Source organism: Grammomys surdaster, unplaced genomic scaffold, assembly GCF_004785775.1.
Source record: "Grammomys surdaster isolate TR1022 unplaced genomic scaffold, NIH_TR_1.0 165, whole genome shotgun sequence".
Lineage (NCBI taxonomy): Eukaryota > Metazoa > Chordata > Mammalia > Rodentia > Muridae > Grammomys > Grammomys surdaster.
Window position 1 is genome coordinate 2051787 of NW_021604613.1, and position 25865 is coordinate 2077651.

Sequence of the window (25865 nt, forward strand, 5' to 3'; positions counted from 1 at the left end):
TTGCGTTGTCAGAGTTCTACATTAGATTGAGAAGCAAAATTTATTTACATGGTTTTAGCAGCCTGGTTTATTAAAAACTTCTTTTTCTGATATTGGTTCTGTTTTTTAGGGTGGCATAAACAAATGAAAGGTTACTATAGTTGGGCACCACACACACACACGATGAACTTACATGTTGCAGGCCTCCACACCGACTTGCTGGTGTACCCCTCTGCCTCCAATAGTGCCCTTACCGTCAGTCAGAGCTCCTGAGGGAGATACATGAGCCTGTTATTTGAGCACTACCCAAATGACTGCAGTTTGGCCCTACTTGCACTTCTAGAACTGTGGCCACTCTCACTCTCCTGACTATTGAGTCCAGTGTTCACATGTTTGTTGCACAGAGAAAGAACTGCTTGCTTCTCAAAGTCTCTTCTATGCATGACACTGTCCTGTCTCTCCTGTTCACTCGCTGTGACCTCTCCTGTTCCCTGCCCCTCTTCTTGTCCCCAGGATGCTGATATTTTCATCAGAACATATAAAAGACTGGGTGAATATTTGTTGGATGGGTGAATGTTTTCTATACTGACAATTTCTCAAGTGTTTTCAAGTCTAATTGGACAGAGCAACCTTTGGTCTAATCTCTTGATTGTGTCTTTTGATCCACCTACAATATGCAGTAGTAAAATGGATCTACTCACTATGCAGCATTTATTTATGTGAGACTCAGTTAATTATAAGTTCTCTGTTTATTACAAGTACCTGAAAAGGTCATTTTAAAGTGGATTTTGCTTTCAAAAATTTCACAAGGATTTAATTCTTTACAGTAATCCTGTAGCATAGTTGTCAGCTCTGAGAGGAGGGGAGAAACCTTAATTGTAAATATTCTTCGAAGTATGTATTCTAAAAGTTAGAGAGTATTTTATGAAATTGTAAGGAAAGGACTTGGGTTTGATCAGGTTACACATTTCTGCATGTACAGCTTAAAATGTAGAACCAGGGTTTGTTCTTTTCGACCACAGCTCATGAGTTCCTTCTGAATGGCACAGTAAACCATGAGAATAAATGCTAAATATTTAAACACTGTGTTTTTGAGTTTACTAAATTTTAATTGTACTATAGCACATCTATGTTTTCTTGTCCCTAGGCAGTTATTTGGCAGAAAAGTAGAGTTCCAGATCACAGGATGGCTCTAATGTCGGTTCTGGGAACTGCTGTAATGAGCAACATGGAATCTGTTGAGCAGCACTGTGAAGAATCTCAGGTACACAGCAGAACTGGCCTTTCACAGCTCTCACTCATGGCGAGGTGGTCAGTAAGAAGTGGTGTAAGGCAAACAACAGAATGCAAAGGCGACCTTCCTGGCCCTGGTTACCGTTTTATTTATGTTGGCTTTTTTTTTTTTTTTTGGAAATTAATTTTCAGTTTAGGATTTTCTCTTTACATTATAGAAAAAAAGGCGTAGATCTTGTTTATCCTTTATTTCTCTTTCTGATTGTGAAGATATACTCAAGTTGCCTTCTGTTGGTCTTTCAGCTTTAGATAGTGCCATTTGGCTCTGTGTACTGCCAGATGATGCTGCTTCACTTAACTTGCTTCTCCTTCATAATTTCACCAGCTCTGTGTGTGTTTGTATGTGTGTGTGTGTGTGTGTGTGTACACATATACATACTTATACACATACATTGTTCTGGGCATTGAACCTAGGGCCTGGTGTGTGTAACAGTCACTATTAACACTGAGCTATGTTTCAAGTCCTTCTCCCTCCCCTACCCCCCACCCCCCATTTTTATTTTTCAGTCATGTCTTGCTGTGTTGCCCAGCATAGGTTTGAACTCTGTAGCATTGAACTTACAGTTCCCCTACCTTGTTCTTTTAGGATCTGGGGTTGCAGGCTTGGGCTGCCAGCCCTGGCTTTAACATATTTCATATGTAGTTTTCTTTCTCAGAGCTTAGGGTCTAACCTAGCGGCCCTTCTGCCACTAGGCTCTGTTCCCAGCCCTGTGGGCTTTTATTATATGTTTGTGTGCTTGTTTGTTTTCATCTTTGCTCTAAACATTAATTATAAAGACCCAATTAATTCTAAGCTTAGATGGAATATAATTATAGCTCTCTCCTTTCTCTGTCTCTCTCACCCACCCTCCTGTTTCTCACTGTCACCCTCTTCCTGTGTGTTCTGTAGATCTCACTGTCTTTATGTCTTCAGACTTCTTTGTTGATTACTTACATAAAAAGGCAAGTTCAGCTTCGAAGAATATTTTATTTGAATGCTGTTGTATAGCTCCTTAGATTGTGTGTGTGTGTGTGTGTGTGTGTGTGTGTGTATTCAAAAGCTTGACTCTTTCTAAAGATAAAGTTTTGTTTTCAAAGTATTTGCACCTTAAACAATTTTTACTTCATAGGAGACAAGTTTTATTTTGCTTAGATGGTCTTGTTACTCTAAATCTCTGGTTCCCTCTCCCTGTTTTCCTTTTGTTCCAGACTTCTGATTCTCTGTCTTTTTGCTCTGTGAAAAATTAAATTGGGAATGTATGTTTGTGCCTGCTATTGATTGTCAGGTTCCTGTTGAGTGATCCTTACTTGCCTGTCTGTCATTTGTTTATCCATCCCCCTCCCCATCATCTATCCATCCAGCTCCAGCTCCACCTGAGATCTTCCTTTCTCTTTTCTTGCCATCTTTTATTTTAATTTCAAAGACAAAGTTAACTTAATTGTAATCAATTTGTGATATATTGTCATTATGTAGTTTCTTTAGGCAAGAAACCTTTTATTTATTGCTGCTTGTCTGATCATGTTCAGCCTGCTGGCTCTCTAGTGTTAGGATGCTTATGGTAGATCAGTTGGAATAGTCAGGGCAAATCTAAATTGTCCTTGGTTCCCTTATTTTCCTGAGACTTGGTTGTTTGTGTGTGTGCTTGTATTCTAGATACTCTAGGCGTCTTGATATGATCTTTAGGCTAATAGTGTTGGATATCACATGGAAGTTTGTTAGGATTAGTGTCAAAGGTCAACTGAGGCAGAACTATAGTTACACCAAGTCCTTAGACTCAGGTGTGGAAAGCAGTAGTCTAGAATTTTATTAATTGTGATTGGCTAGGTGACTGGGATTCTCATAAGTCAGCCCTGCAGTGGGTAAGTTTTTTCACTCTGTTTTGAGACATTATCAGATAATTTTTTTTTTAATTTAAATTTTGGGTTTTTTTTTTATTTTGATTTTTTTCCCTGGTTTTAGAGACCAATTTTTATAAAGACTTCGGGTAATCTCTCATAAACACAGGAATTTTGCTTTGTCTTCACGTGCTTATTTTTGCATGGAAGAATGTATAATACATGTGTTAACAATGTTCTAGTTCAAGTGCTGAAGAATGTCTGCTAGCTTCGGAATGTCTGTAAGTAATCGCAGTCAGATCTCTCTGCTGTTCTTGCTTTGTGTCATGCTGTTGTGTTTCTGTTCCACCAGCCATCCGTCAACACACTAGACTCTGGCTTGTATTTTTGGCTTTTCTAATGTCAGAATTTCCATGAGTGTTTTCTCATTCTTGGTCAAAACCAATCCTACTTTCCCCCCACTGCTACTGGCTATGACCTCCCTCTTTATTCTGTCCCTCAGTACTTATCTTTGGCTGTAAAATTTGCCCACCATGTTTCCCCTTTTGGACTGGAATGACAAGTGTGTTAGCTGTTGGCCATTGGGAACGTTGGATACAGAGTATCCATTTATCTCTTCCTTTTGTGATTAAGGGTCTCTTTTGTATGTGTTTGGTTCTAGGAAGAGTCTTTGTTATGGGTGGCGGTGCCACCTGAGCCCCTGGTTTGTCAACTTTTGTTAGGTTGTTAGGTTGTGCTTCTTGACATCTGTCTTATCTTTGATATTTTTAGCTCTACTGCAAGGTGAGAGAATGTCTTATTACCACCTGATTTTTATTCCTCAAACTGTATTTTTTCAGAACTTGGAATATATTTTCAGTTTTTTTTCTAAACTTTATTCATAGTTATCCCTGCTTGCTTACTTATGTTCTGATATAATTGATGCTACTTGTTTGGTTTAAATTCCATGTTACACACTTAATCTCGAATCATTTCTAGTGTTCTGTCATTTCTATTTTTCTGACAGAGGAGTTTTATTCACCATTATTTTATGTGGCTTAAAACTTTAATTTACAAGACCAGGGATCATGGTTTTTGTCTGTTGTTCTGTCTTGTTCTTCATGCTTACACTCTGTCCTATAGTCCAGTGCCTACCTCTTCCCTAGTCCCAAAGTGAAACCAGGTGTTACGTTAGCAGTTCATGCCTCTCATCCTGCCAAGACTCCCAGACTCCTCCCTGACTGTAGCTTGACCTAGCCTGGCCCTTGGTTTAGGAGTTGGGTTTATTCTTCCTGTGACCCTGGCAAGCAGCCATAGACAGTGATCACAATATGTAAGTCATTTTGTTTTCTCCCAGGGGAGTGTTATGTGAGCTCCATGTTCCAAGTGGAAAGACTGATTTCAGTTCTCTGCTAGATTTTAATTTCCCAGTGAGGCATCCTGTCTCCGATATTACCACATAAGGCCTCTTCCTCCCACCAGCACTCCCATTATGTACTTTCACACATACAACTTTACCTGTGTCATTTATGGTGTTAGTTCTTTTGAAAGTAAATGTTGGTTTTTATCACCCCTATGTAGTTTGCACTTATGAGAAGAGTTTTCTGCATGAACTTGTTCCACTACCTTGACTAGAGTATTTAAATGACTACTTTAGTGTTTATATGGTATTTAGATGTGTTTGTACAATATTATGGCGCTTTACTGGAAAAAGAGAAAGACAAGGGTTAGTAGATTCGTCAGGCTTAAGTCATTATAATTAAGTAATTATAATGTAATTATAATAATATAATAATAAATAAATATAATAAGTAATTATAATAATAAATAAGTAATAATAAATAAATATAATAAGTAATTATAATATAATTAAGTAATTATAATTAAGGTAAAGAATAGTCTGGCAGACTATGACTCTCTAGTATGGTAAAGAATTACAAAAGTTGGACAGTGGGATAAAAATTAGATAACTTATCTTACAACATTTTAATGTTGTGAATTCATTTTTGTGACAGCTAGTTGATGCAATAAATAACTCCAACTTTGCTATATTAGTATCAGTGGTGGGTAGCTGTTAGAATTAGAAATGAGATTGAAATTACTCAGATTAACTACAGAGCAAAAGAGGCCTAAAGATGGAATTTGGGGGACTATGATCATCCTTAAATGATAAAAATAAAGGAAAGAGCACAGCTAATTAGAATGAAGAGGACATGACACAAAAGAGGGAAAAGGAAGTCAGTTCATTTAAGAGAATGCTTCTTAAAGGGATTGTTTTCGATGTCAGGCCTGCATAGTCAAAAGAAAAAAAAAGACTTGCATTAGTCATTGAGGGGAAAGCCAGCTTATTGGGTGTTTGTTTTTCTTTGAGGCAGAGCCTCACTACATAACCTCATTTGGCCTGGAACTTACTGCATTGCTGTGAAGATCAGGCTGGTGTTAAAACTCTGCCCTCTTGATTGTTGTATTAAAGGTTTGCCACACCATGCCTGACGAGAGACACTAGTTTGTAAAGAAGACTGGAGGAGAGGAGAGACGTCTACTTGAGAAGCAGCTGAAAGGATCAATTTATTGTACTTGGGAAATTTTTCTTTTTAGGTTGAGATACAGAATCTTATACAGTCTATCAGACTGTTTCCTTATTGAGCTGATTTGGGGAGTTTTGTTACTGTTTTTTTTTCTATGAAGTAATATGATATTTAATTTATGTAGCATTATATGTACCATGGCTGCTTGACTCTCCCATGTAACTTTAACATGGTTTGTTAGTTTTTAAGATTGTCTTCATTTTTAAAGCTAGTGTCTAGAAGTTATAGTAGTTACACAATTGCAACCAGAGTAGTATGAAAGGAAATCCCTGGCTTTGTGGTCTCCTTCATTTTAGGGCACAGGGAGCACTTTTCTTCTCTCTTTTCTCTCCTCATCTATGTATTTTCTTTAATCCAAATACTCAGTAAGTCCTCCAGAGGCTAGGCAGACTCTCCTGGTACCCAGCAGGTGCTTGAAGAGTCTCATGTTACATGGTAAATTATACAGCCATTTATAAATGCTGTGAAGTTTTGCAGTTAATTAAGTGGTATCATCTTGTAATGGATTATCCAGATTTATTAATTTATTTTTCCAAATTGGTACACATTGGCACTGTGACAGTAATGCACTTAGTGTTCTAAAATTGGTATTACATCTCCTTAAGCACTTACTTGCAAGAGCACGGATAGGCATAGACATAGGTGACAGCCTTCGGGTTGTGTTGTTACCAAGTGTCATGGTTACTGCTTGGCTATAAATACCACCTTACTCCTTACCCATTAGAGTTGCTCACTGGGTTCATCAAGTTTGACTTATCTCATATAAGATTATATACCAGAATACACATACATGTACACACACACACATCATGAATGCAAAGTGAGAGGAAGGGGACAATGAATGAAATCCTTAACAATTTTCTGTACTATGTTAATTAGCTCAAGGTAGAAGCAGTTACACACTCTACCTTCTAATCCCTTATATCACTCTTTCCTTCTGATCAATTTTTCTAAAATCCTTCAGTTTCTTCCTTCTCTTGATATATTTGTAGACTAGAGAAAAGTACAATGTATAAATGATCACACAAAAAAAATTGTAGTAAAGTTCTATGACCAATCGTAGAGATAACATAGTATACTATGTCATTTAGCCATGAAGGAGTTAATTCAAAGTAAACATGTTTTTCCTTAAACATAGCAATGAAAACCCAGTGCAGTTAGCTTCAAAAATATTAAGAACAAAGAACTGGCTGCTTTTCATGGGAAATAATAGTTGAAGACAAAAAGACAAATAGCCAGGAAGGGGAAAGGGGGTGAAGTCACTGAATGAGGAAAGACATTTAAAAGTAAAACAAGGTAACGGTATTTGTCCTGATAGTTAAAAAATGAAGCTAGGGCCATTAATGAGTTTTTTTTTTTAACTGGTTTAGTACTTTTAAGTAGTTACTCAACATTAATTCTCAAGGCACGCCTACCAGCATGTATATGACCTAAAGATATAAGTCTCATGTGTTGTTTTGTATACTTTCTAATACACTGTGTATCATCAGACCTCTAGAACTTTATTATTGACGTTATACCTTCTGTACTTGTGTATTACAATTGTAGATTTACCTAAGTGGGTTCTTTCCAAAGCATGATGCAGACCACAATTCCACAAGTCTTTCAACCCCAGAGAGAAGTTTCATCTTTATTAATAGTCGACCAGTACATCAAAAAGATATACTAAAGGTAATCACCTCTAGAATGAAAAGTACCCCTTGGATTAGGAATTTCATATATTTTAAATGAGTTTTTCTTGTTCTAAATTTTATTTTATGTGTATGGATATTTGTCCTGAAAGTATATCTGTACCACATGCTTGGTACTCATGGAGGCCAGATGAGGGCATCAGATCCCCTAGAGCTGGAGTTCTTATTTAAAGCTGGCGATAACAATATACTTCTATCTTTTATTCATTGCATATATTTCTAGTTAATCCGACGCTATTATAATCTGAAGTGCTTAAAGGAATCTACTCGCTTGTATCCCATTTTCTTTCTGAAAATTGATGTTCCATCAGCTGAGGTGGATATAAATCTAACACCAGATAAAAGTCAAGTGTTATTACAGAATAAGGTAATCTTTTTCAAATAAATTTCTATATGTAATTATGCTATAAACTTATGCAATCCTAACTGTTCCCTTATTAAAACAACTTGGTTTTTTTAAAATTTTTGTTATTATTTTGGTTATTGCCCTTTTTTACAGTATCCCTCCTAATATTTGTTCATTTGTATTTTTAGGAATCTGTTTTAATTACTCTTGAAAAACTGATGATGACCTGTTATGGACCACTACCCACTACAGAGTCTTATGAAAATAACAGAGTGGATGTTTCCTCAGCCAACATGGTTGTTAGTGAAACAGCAGAAACGGATGTGCTTTTTAATAAAACAGAGTCATCTGGAAATAATTTTCCAAATGCTGATACTTCGGCTATTCACTCCCAAAAGGATGAATCTAGAAAAAGCACTGATCATCATTTAAATAAACAGATAAATATAGGCTATCACTGTGATGGTCATTTTAGTGGTGAATATTCTCACATTAATAAGGAAACATTTCAAAATATCCCTATGAATAATTTATCCTCAGAGGCTAATCAGAGTAAGCATAGTGAGACTCAGTCTGTAGGTTTTATTGAGCATATCCAAGGAGAAAATGGCAGGAGTGGTACAGGAGGGAGTGTGGGAGATGGGAGAGAAGCACTTCCTGAGAAAGCTCTGGAAATCTGTGCAGACAATTGGAGCAAGGGAAGTGTGTTTAATTCGATGGGAGAGAATATCGAACCTGTGAAAATTTTAGTGCCACAAAAGAGCTTATCATGTAACTTGTCTAATAGTCACCCAAGCCATGAACCAGAGAATCTCAGTGATGGTCCTTGTAGCAAAACATCAAATGTAATCAATAACAGATCTGGACAGCTTACAGCCTATGATTTAATTAGCAATCGAGCAGTCAGGAAGCCCATGTCAGCCAGTGCCATGTTCATTCAAGACCACCGCGCTCAGTTCCTCGCAGAGAATCCCAAGACTGGTTTGGAGGATGCAACAGAACAAATTAAAGCACGATGGGAGACACTGAGTGAAGAGGAAAAACACAAGTAGGTCTCCAGAGCACATGTGCCCAGATGCTCAGCTCTCTCCATTCTGTATGACTCACAAGTTCAAAGCTCTAGAAACTTCACAGTTAGGAAGAAAATGGAAAATGCTTCTTAGCTTGACTGAAGGCTCTTTTCGGGTATCATATTTTCACTGATATTTTGGAAAGGAGAGTATTATTTTTTGTTTTTGTTTTGAAAATGTTTGTTGTGTTCTGTCTCCTTAGTTATTTGATAGAAGCCTTTACTGCTTTCATCTCAGTTTGACACTCCACTTTCTTATTCCTTTCTTTTAATTTATGTTAAAGAACTCTGGAGCAGCATTTTTTTTTCAAGCTTTTGCATTAGAGTAGTTGAAGTCTGGTTTTTTTTTTGTAAAAATTTGACTGTTTCTCCCTGTTAAATTGATCTCTAAAATGACATGCACGGTACAAAAGATTGTACTGAAGTTTCAGAACCAAGTTAGTGTATTACTGCCTATATAGTCAGTATAACTTGTAGCATCTAAACTATATTGGCAAGTTGTAAGTTGTCGTGGGTGTTTGGGGTATGTAAATAAGTGATTTGATCTGATTAAAATATTACCTGTATCTCTAGATCTAAGTATATGTCTCAAAACAATGTAATGGGTATATATAGCTAACTTCCACTTGTGGGAACTTGTCCCTAGGAAGATGCTCCAGTTCACTTTGGCATTTCCTTTCTCCTTTCTATTCCTGTCTTCATTTAGGAAATAACTTGTTAAGGGTGGCCTGTATTCTGGCTGGTCATTTCAGTTAAAAATAATATAAATTTTCTATTCATAAATAGTATAGTATGCAATTTGTCATGTAGCAATCACAGAATTTTATGAGTTTTTTAATTGAAAAATATTTCATACAGTATATTCTGATGATCGTTTCTCATCACTCTCCCCACTCCTCCTAGCCCCACCCTCCCTCTCCACCCAACCTCACAGGCCTCCTTTCTCCCTCTCTCTCAGCTTTGTACTCTCATGCTCTCGTTCTCTCCAGCTCTTGCTGTGCTCTCACTCTTTAAAATACAAAGAATCAAGAAACACATACATATGTCACAAAAACACAAAACCAAAACCCAAAATATGCACACAGAAAAAAACTAATAAGATCAAAAAATACCCAGTCTACCAAAATACCCTTGAGATCGTTTTGTGTCTGCCATCTACTGCTGGGCATGGGGTCTGCCTGAAGTGTAGTTTAATATATACACAGTGAGTCATCACTGGAAAAAACTGATTTTTTTTCCTTTGCAAGCAGATGTCAGTTGGAGATAGCTTCTTGGTTAAGAATAAGCAACCATGTCCATGACACCCTCTTAGTGCTGGGACCCCATCTGTCTTGAACCTGCGCAGGCCCTGTGCATGCTGCCACAGTCTCTGAATTCATGTGTGCATCAGTCCCGCTGTGTCTGGAAGATGCTGTTACCCTAGAGTCATCCATCACCTCTGGCTCTGACTACCTTTAGGTCCCATCTGCATAGACATCCCATTTAGGACTGAGTCCTCCAAAGTTTCACTCCCTGCACATTGTCCTGTTGTGGGTCTCTCTTAGTTGCCATCTATGGCCTTCATCATAGCATTGGTGCCTTTTAACATAAGGGCAATATGGAGAGTTGTGAAAACACTCAGCAGTTGTCTGATATACAGTACAGAAAATTGCTTCCTTATATAAAGCCAGAAAGTTTTTAGGGAATTATCACAGGAGAAGGAACATGGCATTGCCACGGAAGACACTATGACATGGGCAGAATGGGAGAGTGTGATGAAGAAAGACGGGAAAGGGATGGTGGCCAGGTTGAGGATAGTTCTGCAAGCCCCAGGATTAGTCAGAACCTCAGTCCCTGCTGAGAAAGCAGGACAGATGTGCAGTAGGGAATATTTAGGTCTTTTCTGACTTTTATGATCTCTTGTTTTTCTCTCCTTTACTCTAGAGGATCAGAATCCAGGTGTGAGCCATGTACCTCCCTGCCACTTGGGAGATGGTCCCTTCAGTCAGTTGGTGTTAATTTGAGCTTTTATTTGCAATACATAAATATATTCCTACTTAAAATAACTAAGTAATGTTGCAACTTAGATGTTACTGAAAATGTTAAATAAACTTTATAATTAAATGTAGCCTTTAATCTCAGAAACATCCTTTGACTGACTGCTTAGTCAAATCAGGGTGAATACTTTCCATTTAAGTTGCTAAGTCCCTTAATGACATTAAATACAAAGGTAACATCTGTTCTTACTTAACATTTACCTAGTATTATTTTGGACATAACTTTTTTATGTTTCCCAAGGAACTAATTAAATTGACTTCTTGAATAAATCAAAAGATTAGTACCATATGTGAAAATTTGCACGTTATAATTAATTACAAAAATGACCTTTATCTTGAACTCATTTTCCACCCCATAGGAAAAGTCTGGAGTTCTGATGTCTAAGAGCTAAAAATACACTTATTTCTAGTGCCTATGAAAGTAAACTATTAAAGACATGTGTTTTGTATAACTAACCCATATGTTCGTATTTTAGGAATAAGTGGAAGAAAATAACTTTCAAAAATATGAATAACAAAAGCAAATGATGACTAATGTTTATCTAGTTTATAATGAAGCAGATCTTTACTGCAATCTTATCCAACTAACATGTAGCATTTCTTTATTCGGAAGCAGAGTCGTGCGTGCGTGCGTGCGTGCCTGCGTGTGTGCCTGTGTGCCTGTGTGTGTGTGTGTGTTCAGCATATACTCTGCCACTGAGAACATCCCCAGCCAGGATTTTGGTTTCTTGATAGAAACTTAGAGTAAACATCACCATTTTCAGTGTACCAAACAACTAATTCCTCATAGCAGAGCTATGAGTGCATGTAAATTGCCCACATATTATAAATGAATACCCTGAGGGACAGAACAAATACTTTGCATTATGTTTCCGTGGATTCTGAGCAGCAGAGCCATGGGAAGCAGACCCTCAGACTAGCTCTGTCTGGGGTCTGTCAGGCTCTGTCTGGGGTCTGTTGGGCACTGCTTCCTCAGGTGAGCCCAGCAGCAGTCCAGCTCTCCTGCAACAAGTCAGCCTGAAGCTGCTTAGCAGAACCAGCCTCCGCTGGCCTGAGTATGGAAGCCAGGGATCTCAGAGCTTCTCAGTGTGGTTGACATGGCACTCCACTGGACTCTCTGTGGCTCTAGAAGCCTCCTTTTTACTCCTTTTGTTACTCAAAAAAAGAAGAAAAGCCCTGTAAGTTTTTTACCCACTATAAAATTGAAATACCCATTGCTTTATACAGTTACACATAGTTTAAATATGTTTGATTTATTAGAATCTATGTATCAACTGATGACTTTAAATGAAAATAGGAAAAGAAAATTAACATTAACTCTGATGGATTAAATGGTGTACTTTTTAATCCATCGTGTACCATTTCAATGGTTTTATTATGTACTGTTTTCATTTTTTATTTCATTTGAAATGAAATAGCTTTGTAGAACAATCTGGCTTTGAGTCTGTGGTTTTCCTTCCTCCTCCACCTTCCACGTGCCAGGACTGTGGGCATGCTGCTGTGTCTGGCTCGCCAACACCTTCTTTCTTTTTATTTATTTATTTATTTATTTTTATTTATTTATTTATGTTTTTTTCTGTATTAACACAAAACTTTATTTTGAAGGACTTTTAACTCAGTTCTTATTACTTGAAGTGTAATGTTTGATTTTCAACAATAGAACCCACAACACTGGGTAAAGTTTGCCTACAGTAGGATGCAAAGGTCCTAGCAGAGGTACTCAACGTTTAATTGAATACATTTTAACATCTAATTTATATTAATATTTGTGCTATTTAATGCATCAGGCACCCTCTTGTTGCACTTAGGTAAAGTTAACAGAGTCTCACATAAAAACTAAAGGCCCACAGGTATAATTGCTTTTGTGCTTATATCGTTCTTTCGGAGTGCAGCCAGGTTAGTAGAAAACTTATTTTATCTGAAGGCATTTGTTTAATCTTCCCTTTAAAGGATATTTGTGGTTGGTGGGTGTGAATTGTGGGCTCTCTTGCCACTTAAAGGCTGCATATGCAGCAGGCATTGCATTGCCCTTTTTCTTGGTTCTCTTCTCACTGATTTGGGGATTCACCTTCAGTTCACAGTTTGCTTCTGGTGTACGTGGCAGGGTTTGTTTGCATCAATCCTGCCTGGACTCGCTTCTTGGATCTTTAAGGTGTTATAATTCCACAGGTTGGGTCATCATTAAATGCTTGATATGTTGGGATGCTTGTGCATAACCCCCTGGCTGCTTCAATATACACAGGTCGATTTTTTTTCCTGCTCACAGTGGTCATTGCTGTAGCTCTGCCTTCAGGTTCACTGGCCCTTTTGTTGATTCCATCTCTGGTCTATAACTAAATCTACACAGTGATGATTCCTTTCCATGTCCTGTTGTTTAATTCTAGACTTCTCACTTATTTGTATACATATAAATTCCACTCCTCACTGGAGCCTCCACGTGAGCCCCTCCTATTTCTCTCTCTATTGCTTATCTAGAGTCCTGAAACATTTATACAACACCTTTCGTTAATTATAAATCTGACTCATGATGAAGGGGTCTTTTCCTGACCTCTTCCCCTTGGCCATGACTCCCACTCTGTTTTGTTGCTTGAGTGGTGAGTTTCAGTTGTGCAGTGGACATTGTGAGTGATATCTGTTCCTTTCTGGAAAGTATTCATTTTTATTTAAGATGCCTTTGAGCTTTTGGGAGTTTGTGTTGCACTGAATTATGGGGAGATTTACTCAGTTCTAGGATGTAGGGTTTTTCTCCTAACACAAAGTGTTCTTCAAGTTTTAAATTAAAGCCCAAGATGTTTACCAAGCCGCACATGTAACTCAGACACCAGGCTCTGGTTTTTCTGCATTAGAAGCAGTGGGAACTCTGTTCATTTCATTAGCGTTTTAATGTTTTCCTGGGGACACTCACACACAGCATTTTCTTTTGATTTCAAGTTGTTCTGAAAACAAGGATGTGTATTCTACAGGCCACTCAGTGCCATCTCCTAGTTAATTCCTGCAGCTCCCACCTGCTAATGCTGGATCAGAGTTTCATGGATCCAAACACAAGTCTTTTCCCATTTGCTTGTAACTGCTTTTCAGGGGCCAATTTGGAGTTTATCATAAGCACACAGGAGGGTCTCTCCAATACATATTTCATTATTATTACTGAATGACAACTTGTTACTGTTAAAATTTACTTTAGATGATTATTATGTTATTATATTTTTATTATGAGCTCATTAGTCCTGTTTTATCTCTGTTCTTAGATATGAGGAAAAGGCTAAAAAAGACTTGGAACGATACAATAACCAGATGAAGAAAGCTATTGAACAGGAGACACAAGTATCATTAAAAGACAGCAGGAAAAAGATAAGGGCTACTGGTACGTGGGGCTGGACACAGAAACATAAGGTGAAAGACTCATCTAATCAGCCGAAACTTGACGAGCTCTTTCAGTCCCAGAATGAAAAGAAGAAGAAGAGTGAAAATATTAAAATAACAGAGATCCCCTTTTCTATGGAAAACTTAAAAGTGAACTTTAAGAAACAAAAGGAAGTTGACTTAGAGGAGAAGGATGAGATTTGCCTGATCCACAGTCTCAAGTTTTCTGATGCATGGCTGGTCACGTCCAGAGCAGACATCATGTTACTGAACCCGTACAGAGTGGAGGAAGCCCTGATATTTAAAAGACTTCTTGAGAATCATAAACTCCTTGCAGAACCGTTGGAAAAGCCAATTATATTAACAGAGAGGTACAGTGAAGTAAGAGAGTTTTTAAACTCGTAATGTTTAATGTTGAAAGTTGAAGATTTTCTAGTAGGCATAATAATACTTATTTGAAGGAATATTTGAGGACGTTTTCTAAACTCTAATGATGCTGTTAGTGGCTTATAAATAATGTTAGAAGGCTCTGAGTGCTCATTCCTCCATTCAGTAAATCCCAAGCTCCTTTTTCCTGCTCCTTCATGACTTCTCTGTGGTAACTGAAAGCTGGAGTGCTGTGCATTTTATTGATATTACACTGCTCTGACACTGTCACACATACACTTCAGTCAAATTATATCATGAATGCCTTTAGCAGCCTTTACCAAGATTCTTTGTTCCATCCTGTTTCTGCCGCTGTATAAGTGTATACATACATGTTTTCTTTCATTCATTAAAGTGTATGAGAGTAATTCTTTGCTTAATCCTTTCATATACTCACAGAAATGGTTGGATTGTAAGGTAATCACAAACTCAGAATAGTTGTCTTTAGTGTGCTTACAGAAGCAATAAGTAAGCCACATACCCAGTACTCTAATGCAGACAGACTGCTTACCTGTGGAGTCTCCCTGCCATCCTTACCACAAGCCTTCACGTTGATTCCAGAGTTGGTCAGATGAGCTACACATACAGCCTGTGTATTTTCTGTGATATCACAGTCAGCGGAGTCTTTCACATTCTGAGCAAAAATCAAAAGAGGAATGGAGCTGTAACAAGATACGGCATCATCCTACAGCATGTTGTGTGCCTAAGTTGATTCTCTACTGTTGTAGGCACTCAAGTTCCCTTTGTATAGGATTGGTCCTCATCACACCAGCTAGTTAGGCTCTCTTCTGTAATGACTACTCTGAGTCCCCTTTGTCAAACATGCTGTTTGCATTGTACTAAAGGAAACTCTCCCAAGGTTTGAACAGAAAATTTTTTCAATTTTGGAAGAGCAATCTTATATTTAACCTTGTGACTGTTGAAGCACTAAGTACCACCAGTTGATTTTGAACTTAACCACGTGAGTAGTTTGTTGATACAGTGTGTGGTTTTCATTTGTGATAGCTGCTTTAAAGGCATAAATAGCTATTCATTGTGGATCAAGTTTTAATTTGTGTTATATTTAGAAAACAACTTTTTACAGTTTTCTTTGATGTTTTAACATTTTAGACAAATTGCCCTTTACGTCTGTCCTCCTCCTTTCTGTGCAAGCTCCACAGAGGGCCTCTTATGCAATGCTAACAGAATACAGGGCTCGGCATTTCATGTAATAGTCACACTTTCAAAACATCCTTGGATTAGCTCCCATATACTTTCTTGTTTCAATCTGAATGTCTAGTAACTTAAAGAACCATAATTTCTTTCTTTTTCAGTCTTTTTAACGGGTCTCATTATTTAGAGGTGTTACATAAAATGTCCCCAGTTGAGGCAAGATGCAGTGGATCAGTTTACCTGTGTGACCCTCGTCTTACAGCAAATGGCTTCAAGATCAGATTGACACCAGGTAACAATAATGTGGCTTTTCTGACACAAGAGCTACATCTGGCTCTCAGAGCTCTCAGGTATTTTCATTTCACTAAAAGACATTGTCAGCTCTGCAGATATGGGCTTTCTTCAGAAGGGTGCTCAGGGGATCACTGCACTTTCTGTTACCTTTGACTTGGCAACCCATGCCTTCTTGTGTAACTTAGCTATCCAGACTCTGATGATAAAGCAGACATGTGGGATCATGGAAATGACCATCTCTTTTGCTGTTTAACAGCTTTGCCTCTTTTGCCAGGTGACACAGAGCTTCAGCAGTCTCCCATTGGTGTCTGACCTATGCCAGATAGATTGAAAAGAATGTGCTTGCCCCAGGATGTCCAGCTTTCTTCACTGGTCTTCTTGGTCTTTTTTAGTTTCCATACTGCCCTCGCTCCCTAGTCTAGCATGCCTCTTCCATCCCCTTAGTGTTGTGTCCAATGCCACAGGCACCATGCAGAAAGACTCCAGTGCCTAAATTGTCATACCCAAAATGTAGGGAAGCATTTTTAAAAGAGTGCTTTTACAGAGGCCTAGAAGACAGTAAATGGGAGCAGAGAGATGGCTTAGCAGTTAAAAGCATTGGCTACTTTTCCAGAGGATCCACAGAGCAACTTACAAATATCTTTAACTCTGGTTCCAGGGGATCCAGCAACCTGTCCTCTCCCCTTTCATATGGTGCACAGGCATGCATGCAGATAAAACACCCATACAATAATTGAATAAATAAATAAATAAATAAATAAATTTTAGAAAGAAAATAAATAACAATAGTGTACAGAAGTACAGAGCTGGATATCTGAGAAAAAAATGTTTCAGTGTTCCAAACTTCAAATTTTCTTGATTTTTCTCAGTTTCACAAGGTAAAGATACCTCCCATAAGGTAAGGTGCCTTACCTCCGTGGTTCCAGCTGTTACACTTGAGATGGAGATTACATGTCCAGATCACAAATTTCTCAGTTTGTTCATTAACAACAACTAATAAATTTTGAGTAACCATTATATAGTGTACCCTTCAAAGAATTAACATATCAACCCCCTAACAGCCTCCAAAGTAGCTTGTATCAGTCTTCATTTTACAGATGAGAAAAGTGAAGCAGAAAAAGTTAAGTTTGCTCCAGAGGACAGTCAGTGTTAGGTCCAAGTTTGGAACCCACACAGCCTGATTTAGGAGTCTAAGGAATTTGTTATATGCCCCTTCGTAAGGTTGGTATATTAACTTCATAGAGTAAGTGTAAACATTGAGTAACATCAATCAGTGGCAAAGCTGGACATGGTGACATGTGCTTGTTACCACACCTTGAGAAGCCAATACGAGAAAAGTGCCACATGTCTGGACTAGCCTGGTATATATAGTGAATTTAAAGCAATCTTGAACTACACAGTGAGACTTGTCCCCATATACAAAACAAACAACCACTAAGCCTAGGACTCTGCCCATCCTCCAGCCCCCCTTTCAGACCTGAACTGATTTCCAATCATTTCTTCTAGTCTTCATATAGATCTTTTCCTTGAGGCCTCTGGTGTCTTTTAGTTAGAAAAAGTTAAATATGGAGACTGGAGGCAGGGCTATGCATGTGTGCATGTGTGTGACTTTACTCTTTATCTGGCTCTGTAGTTTGAACTGATGAAAGGTGCCTTTCTTAACATCTGTACAAATGTTAAAAGGATGGACTATAGCCTGCTGCATCCTGCTTACCTTTCTTACGTGGTTTCGGGTCCCACTTGAGGTCCCTGTGTGCTCTAACTCACATCCCCTCCCTATTGAACTCTGTAGCTCATCTAGTGCTTGATGATGTATTGGCTCATCTTTCCTCAGTCATTTCCTGGGAAGAGCATTACTTTCCTACTGTTTGGTCTTAAAACTGGGCCACAACTGAGGTTACGTTAGAGGGTAGACCATTCCAGTCCTGAGATCTGAAATGCTTCAATTTGTATTAGTTTACCAACAGCTATTAATCAAAGATTGGGCTTTTTCCTTCTAAGCCACATGGTATTGATTCCAGTATTAAAGGTACTGTTATACAAGTGGAAGAAGCACACTCTGCCCCTTAATGTCAAAGGCAGTGCTTTGGAATGTATACTTGTAGGGATTTCCAACTGACTGAATTACCCTAAAATAGCTTAATAAATAACACCAATATCAAGCATTTTCTTAGTTGAGTCGTTGAATAAATGCTAGCATTTTTTTCCTGAAAGTTTATAATAACAAGATAAGAGTGTCTATTTTTATTCATAGTAAGTTAAAATAATTGAGGTCTTTAAGTTAAATATTAGACCAGTGGGCTAGAATTTGAAGTACAGCAGTTGATAAAATGCTTAACCATTTTGATTTTAATAAATATCATGGGACTTCATTTTCTCTCCAAAGTAAATGTTCTGAGCAAATGCGAGGAACAGAGCAGTAGGAAGTGAGGTAAAATTCAGTTATAGGAAGCACATGTGTCAGTGAGCGCCTCTGACTGACTGTGAAGTCTTCTGGGAAGTGGTTGTTTGTACTCTCCATGAAGGAACAGAACTTTATCCAGCTTTATTAAATTCTGATGAAGGTTCACTAAGTGTTCTAACAGTGATACTTGTTTCCAATAGGCATGTTCTGGAATATAATTTTAGCTAACTTAACTATGCCTCTGCATGTGTATTTTTGTTTTTTTCTCTCAGGAGTTTCCAGTACTGAGAACTACTTGGAAATAGAAGGAATGGCTAAGTGTCTCCCATTCTATGGAATAATGGATTTAAAGGAAATTCTTAATGCTATAATAAATAAAAATGCAAAGGAGCTTTATGAATGTAGACCTCGAAAAGTGATAAATTATCTGGAGGTATGCCGCACTGAATCACATGACCTGCCTAAATTTTACGGCCCCTTTTCAAATAGAAAACTTTGTTTTTATTTTGTTTTGTTTTCAGACAGGGTCCTACTACATAGCACTGGCTAGCTGCAACTCACTCTGTGGACCAGGCTGGCCCTGAACTCACAGAGACCTGCCTGTCTCTGTCTTCTGTCTTTAATCATCTTCTAGGATTAAAGGCTGTTTCACCCACCTACCCCAGTAGTAAATGGTTAAAAGAATAGTTTCTAAAATGTTAGTTTTCAAGAAGAAAATGCTATTTTAAAAAGCTCAATAAAACGTTTCACAATGTAGACTAACAGATATGATCAGAAGTCTTTGTCATACAAGTTTTAGACCCATATTGAGATTACTTATGAAACATTCTGTTTTTTTATTAATTCCATAAGTAAGTTCAGAATGGTTTCCAAATTGTTCAAATTTATGCCATATTATTTATCTAAAACAATTAAAGATGACTCTAATCCTTAAGCACTTCATAAGGAAGAGATCTAAATTATTGAGTAGCGGGAGCTAAGTTGTTGAATAAATGAAGTTTTACTTTGCAAAACTTTGTAGCATCTACCAAAAATGAGAATTACAAAATTAGATTTAGAAAAGTGCACTCAGAGCAAGCCAGGTTTGATGGCATATGTGCATATGTCCAGCACTCAGAAGACTGAGGAAGGAGGATTTACTGCCAGCCAGGACTAAATACTTGTCTCAAAAATAAAATCTAAATGGAAGGGGCTGAGGAAGTTTCTGAGCTCAGCAAATGTAGCCTAAGTCTAGAGAAACAACCTCTACTACTTTAATAGCTGAAGTTCTGAGTGTCTCATTAAAGTCCACGGCTGTCATTCTCAGAAAAGACATGGACTTTGTTTTCTTCTGTATTAAGTGGCTTTGTGTCCATGACATTTAGATAGCAAGCATGCTGTCACCTGACTCTGGAGAATCAATTCATTGGATTCCGTTGTGCTTGGAACCCCTTAGGAGCTTTGTTTGTGGAAATTCCCAGCCTGTTGTTAGGACAGTTCAGCAGTGATAGTTTCAAAGAACTCCAGAGACATCTTTCTTAAGAGGAAAAAACATGTGGTCAAGAAAGGTTTTAGACATAATGGAGAAAAAAAAAAGCAGTTGAGAATGAACTGAAACGGTTTTGCTAATGTTTTCCAGGCTAGAGTAACTAGGCATGGTTGTTATGGAGAAGTTAAAAACAATCAGCCAGAGACAAAAGCAGGGCAATCTGTGAGTTAGAGGCCAGCCTGGTCTACCTAGTGAGTTCTAGGATAGCCAGGGCCATACAGAGAAGCCTTGTTTGGAAAAGCCAGTTTCTCTCTTGAAAGGAGAAACATAATAGTCTCCGAATCAAGAGTGAAAAGTAATTTTTCTTTGGTTTTTGTTTTGTTTTAGTGATTTTTTTTGTTGTAGTTGTTTATTTTGAGATAAGACCTCACTATGTAGCCCAGACTGGCTTCAAACTCACACCAATTTTTCTGTACACTATCAAGTCTAACTAAAAGGGAACATTTTTAGGTAAATGAGAAGATGTATCTGGTTTATGTATGTCATAAAAGAAGAGAAGTTGTCTGCTGTAAGTGGAGGGGTAGGGAGGCTTTGGGCATTTGAGTATCATAACAGATATGAAACCAAGTATACAGGTATAATAAAAGAAAGGACGGTCCCTGAGGAACAAGACAATCTCCAGGTGTCACTGAGGGCTCTTAAGACCTGACATTTTTATTGGGTAATTCTAAGACAGTTGTTTGATTCTTGTATTGTCTAGCATAGAATTTGCCCACAGCTAAGGATTAGCAAGGTCAGGGAAAGAAACCTGAACACTTTGTACTTCAGAAACTTTTGCTAAATCAGCCCTATTACTGGATTCTGGATAGCTCATTCATGGTCAACCTCAATAAAGGAAAGATGTTCCAGGGAGGCTTGTGAGTCTGAGAGGAAGGAGAGGTTAAAGGTTAGAGTGAAGGAAAACCAGAAGATTCTGTTGGAATAAAGAGATGGAATGGCTGAAAAGGTGATAGACCTGTGGCTAAAGAGAGTAATGTTAAAATGGAACAACTCTGAGCTTGCAAGATTTTTCTTTATGCTAAAAGAAGCTGGTCTTGTTTATAATTCTTATTCCCCAAACCACTCTTCCTACATCAGAAAACAGCATTTACATACCAAACCTTAGGACATTCCCTTTGATTCTGCAGCTCTTATTCAATCTACCAAATACTTCAAAGGCAGACCTTCCATCTCAACTCTTCTCAGCCGTACCACAGTGACTATCAGCCTCAAAGCCTGTTTCCCACCACAGCCACACTGCTTTATGACATGAAACACTTGTATGGCTTTATTTGTTTTTCTGTTTGTTTTAATCTCTACTTCCCTGTGTATTCAAATTTTAGTCTGTCCATGTCCTAGATGGTGACCTGGCTCCTGCTTAACTTCCCTTACCTTGTCTCTTTTACTGTAGTGCCACATCCATGCAGTGTTAGTCTCTGAAATGCTTTATGCTGCTCAGGACCTTTACATGGTAATTGAAAAGCCTAAATGCCATCTCTTTGAGCAAGCCTTCCCATTTACACAATTCCTGCTCTTGCCCAGTTAATTGTGTGTGTTATGTATTCACAATGTTTTTATGGAATCCGGTGTTTGTTTTTCTGCATTGAAATGTAAATTCCACGAGGAGATCTTCTGTTCTATTGCCAATGACTTTGTCTCCAGAATGTGCAGCATTGTTGCACATTAATGTGCTTAATAAATATTTGTTGAATAAATGAGAATCAGTTTTTATTTTGCTGTAATAGTGTGTTTCTTCTTCAGGGTCTATCAGGATGAAATATGTGGCTTTTCTTTTCATAGGGAGAAGCCGTCCGTCTATCTAGACAGCTACCCATGTACTTACCACAAGAGGATGTCCAAGATCTTATCTGTAGAATGAAGCACCAGTTCGGAAAAGAAATCAAAGGGTGTGTGCATGGTCGCCCATTTTTTCATCATTTGACCCATCTTCCAGGAACTTCATGATTAAGCTTATGCCCATTAGTAACTATGGAAATTAATGTGGTTCTTACGCTACTTTTGTACTATCATGTATCAAAGTGATTTGTATACTGGAAAAGGTTTTTAAAGTTGTAAAATATGTGTAAATAAATAATGTGGACTATAGAGTTTTGTTTTTATGTTCAGCCTTCAAACTAATTGTAGGTAATAGGCGCCATAGTAGAAGGTAGGTGTGTTCTTGGGTGTTTGATTTATTAAGTTAACCCTGTTGAGATTTTACCCCTCAAAACAGCCTTACCTGGCATCCCAAAGAGAACTTTTCAGTCCTGCTCTAAAGTAGGATGGGGCAGTAGGAAATGAGAATATGACAAAATAAGGTATTGCTGGCTCTCCAATATGATAATTTTTTTAGCTTTAGTGTCAAAGAATATGCAAGAGAAAAATAAACATTTTTAACAGAAAAATTAGATGACAATATCTTTTTCTGTCACATATTCCTTCACAAACCAGATCAGTGTTCCCGTACTTTACCAAAAGCTGGAATACAATGTGTTTAACACATGCATTTGTTGTCTAAAGTAAGATATGAGTAAGAGTGGGTATGGTGTCTCCACACACTGCCTATAGTTCTCATGGGTCATCTATAAACTCAATCTTTGTATTTATATAAAGAATAGGATACCTATTCCTATTCTCCTATTGTTCCTGTTGCTCAGCCAGATTCCCTACCAAAGTTTTCCCTGTGATGCAAATATTGCTATCACACACACACACACAACTCTCTTAACTTTGTAAATTTGGGGTGTGTGTGTGTTGTATGTGCATGTTTGCCTACATGCAGAGGCAGGTAGATGAGGGGACTGTTGTGTGGTATTGCTCTCTTCATTGATTTCTTCTGACAGGGTCTCTCACCATTGAGCTCACTGGTTTTCTGCCAGGCTGTCTGGCCATTGCTGAGTTTACAGGTTCACACTGCCAACCCAGGTTTTCTGTCCCTGTTGTGTGTGTTGAGGCAAGGAAGCTGAGAGTCAGAACTCAGATTGCTTGCATAGGAAGTACGCTTACCTTAGAGCCTTCTTCCAGGCCCAGTCAATCCTCTTCAGTTGGACAAAGTGAGGGGTAACAGGTCACCAAGGAACAGAAGAAATTATACATACATCACACCACCCCCGAACAACAACAAATGCGGATTTATTTTCTCAGTAAACCAGATTGGCCCTACCTACCACAGTGGTCTCTTGAGTAGAGAAACTCATTTTTGTATTTCTCATCTGAGCATCAGTTTGGGTTTGCAGATACTGTCAACACTAATTACAAGACTTGAGTGTTCCTAACAGATGACTTACCATGAAAAATGGGTCTAAAGGGGCCTTAGGGTCCACAAAGTGCAAGTATTTGATAGTAGGAGTGATATAAGACATTCCTTGACACCACTTCGACAAATGCTTTTAGAGCAGATGAATGTGGCTCCACAACATCTCCGATGACTTTAGAGCAGCAGGGTATGTATGGGAGCTGCCTGCTTTTCTCATGAGAATGGGTTGTGGTGAGGTCAGCCAAGTTTTGTTAAGGCCTCTTGGCTCTGTTGGTTATAGCCTACCTTCCGAGAGCTCCAGGTCCGTCCGCCTCCACGAGACCCCACCCCCCTCAATCCCAGCAACACCCACAAGCCCTGCACAACATGGCTGGAGCAGGCAGCAACGGAGACGCCCTGCCTCCCCGGATGGAGGTAACGGCTGGGTTTTGGGAGACGGAGCAGGATGTTAAAGACCTGTTAGAAATATCTGGAGAGAAAGGTCCTAAATTACTCACTCCTCCTCTAGGGCTCACTGTCCTAAGCTTGAGAAAGGGAAGACTTTTAAATGTCATTTTCCCAAAGCTCTGTAGGTACCCAAATGTGTTTATAAGGGTTGTCATGGTGCTCACACCCACATGGAGGCCATCTGGATATGAGGCCTACCGGTCCCTTTTGTACTAATATTTTGCCAGAGAAGAAGGTGTAGGCAGGTCTATAGCATTTTAGGATATTTACATAGTTAAAGTGTTGGATCCAACTTAGATGAACAAATCCTTGTTTTCCTTGTTTATTTAAAGTCCCCAACCCCACCCCTCGCTTGTGTTTGGTTTCTCTGTGTAACTTGGCTGTCCTGGAACTTTGTATATCAGGCTTTGGCCTCAAACTCAGATTCACCTGCTCTGCCTCCCGAGAGCTGGGATTAAAGGCTGGTATTACATGAGTGCGCTGCCACCACATGGCTTTCTTGATTATTTAGTTGTGATTTTATACACATTTTGTGGCTTAGGTCGCAGTCACTGGAACCCATATCTCTACAGCAAAATTTCTTAACTAAAAGGGTCAAGAAAATGTTTTTCCCTGTTTATTTTCACCATATTTTTTTTCAAGATCGCTTTAGCCTCTTAAAAGATGGATGAGAGAAGTGAGCGCCCGTAAAATCAGATCAGGGCTTACACATACAAAATAAGTTAACCTGACAGTTTTTTCTGCAAAAGAAAATGCCTGTGAGACACAACCAAAACACTGGTAGTGTGCTGGGCGAAGCTCAGCTGCAGAGCACTTGCCTAGCGTGAGCAAACAATCAAGTCTCTGGATTTAGTCCCCATCGTGCTCATCCCCCCCAAAATGAGTCATTAGCTATCCAAGGAAAGACAGTATCCATGAAGTTGTAGCCACCAATAAGGCTTTGTGAGGTACTCAGTCAGCTGGACACACAAGAAAACAAAATTGCCGATGATTAAATGACTTGAGAGCACACTAATTACAGTGCACACCGTTTCTCCTGTTGATGCTATTAATGAAACAGAGAAAGGTATTAAAAGAAAATAGTAACTCTTACTGCAGAGCCAAACAAAAGTACTTGAGGTTGTCGACAGTTCTCCTATGTTCATTAGCACGAGTAATGAAAACTTGGAGCTGGGCTACCAGACCTGTAACCCCAGTTACTCAAGACGATGAGGCAAGATGGAACATTCAAGGCCTGGCTGGGTACACAGTAAGTTCAAGGCCATCCTGGGCAAATTAGCAAGACTCTTGTCTCAAAATGTTTAAAACAGAGGTATGCAGCTAGAAATACACCTCAATGATAGGACACTTATCTAGTGAGTGTTAGACCCTAGATGGGTTCTCATTACACTGTACTAGTGTGTGTGTATGTGTGTGTGTGTGTGCGTGCGCGCATAGTATAAAAACTTCACTATTCAGGAATGCTAACGAGCAAGCATCAAACCTAGACTCTTACAGAACCACGCTAAGGTTCTTTTCTGTTTACTTGATTTGGGTTTTTCCTGGAACTTTAAAATATTGTATCAATACTTATCAAAATTGGGCTCATTATATGATGGGCTTGTTGAAACCATTGTTAGGCATATATCCAGAATTTCATGTTGGGGGGATGGGTTGGGTGTAGTACCAAAGTGTCATTTATGACAACTTCCCAGGCGATGCTAGAGCTCCTAGTGGAAATGCTGTAGGTGCAGAGGCCCTGCCTGAGGTTCTGGACACAGATTCCCTCAGAGTCTCAAGCCATTTCTGTTAGTCTTTGCTTTTTGTTTCTGGTACATCCTGTATCACATCCATTTCTTTAAACCTGTAGGCTTTTAATTCCTGCTAAACCATTGAAATTCACTATCTCAATCAAAATTTAAAGTGGGAGTTAGAAGGTCTCACCTCGAACTATGCTGTGATAAAGACCATCTGCTAAGCTCTGACATTCAGATGTAAACATGATCCCCAAATCCAGGATCATCTCTAACAGTTTCTAGTATGTCTAGTTTGTCTTGAACATTCAGCAAGATCAGGAAACACTTTTTCCCCCAGCAAATAATAACTGCATTATTATTTATGCTGAAAATCTCTGAACTAGTGTACTTTTTTCCCACAATTTTTAAAATTATCAGTGGATCTAAATTCCAAGTGTCCTCAAGGAGGACTCAAAGTCATAAAAATTCTCAATCTCTAGTTGTATAC

At 38.5% G+C, this 25865-nt stretch overlaps 2 protein-coding genes across 4 annotated transcripts in view; both read left to right on the forward strand.

The window, feature by feature from the left end:
* Pms1 (PMS1 homolog 1, mismatch repair system component) overlaps window positions 1-22045 on the forward strand; it is a 95018-nt gene extending 72973 nt beyond the window's left edge. The window contains exons 6-13 of one of the 3 annotated variants that reach the window (XM_028765773.1): window positions 1127-1243; window positions 7203-7325; window positions 7569-7712; window positions 7880-8739; window positions 14042-14527; window positions 15896-16026; window positions 18705-18865; window positions 21740-22045. In XM_028765773.1, coding sequence (XP_028621606.1) covers window positions 1127-1243; window positions 7203-7325; window positions 7569-7712; window positions 7880-8739; window positions 14042-14527; window positions 15896-16026; window positions 18705-18865; window positions 21740-21904 — 2187 coding nt within the window. In that variant the 3' untranslated portion in view covers window positions 21905-22045. Of the gene's footprint in view, window positions 1-1126; window positions 1244-7202; window positions 7326-7568; window positions 7713-7879; window positions 8740-14041; window positions 14538-15895; window positions 16027-18704; window positions 18866-21739 lie in introns of those variants that run through there. The other 2 variants (XM_028765774.1, XM_028765775.1) reach the window with 2 other exon arrangements.
* A 1510-nt stretch (window positions 22046-23555) lies between these two features.
* Window positions 23556-25865, forward strand: part of LOC114619678 — a 28605-nt gene continuing 26295 nt past the window's right edge. Inside the window, exon 1 of the mRNA XM_028765553.1 lies at window positions 23556-23609. Coding sequence (XP_028621386.1) covers window positions 23562-23609 — 48 coding nt within the window. The 5' untranslated portion in view covers window positions 23556-23561. The remainder of the gene's footprint in view (window positions 23610-25865) is intronic.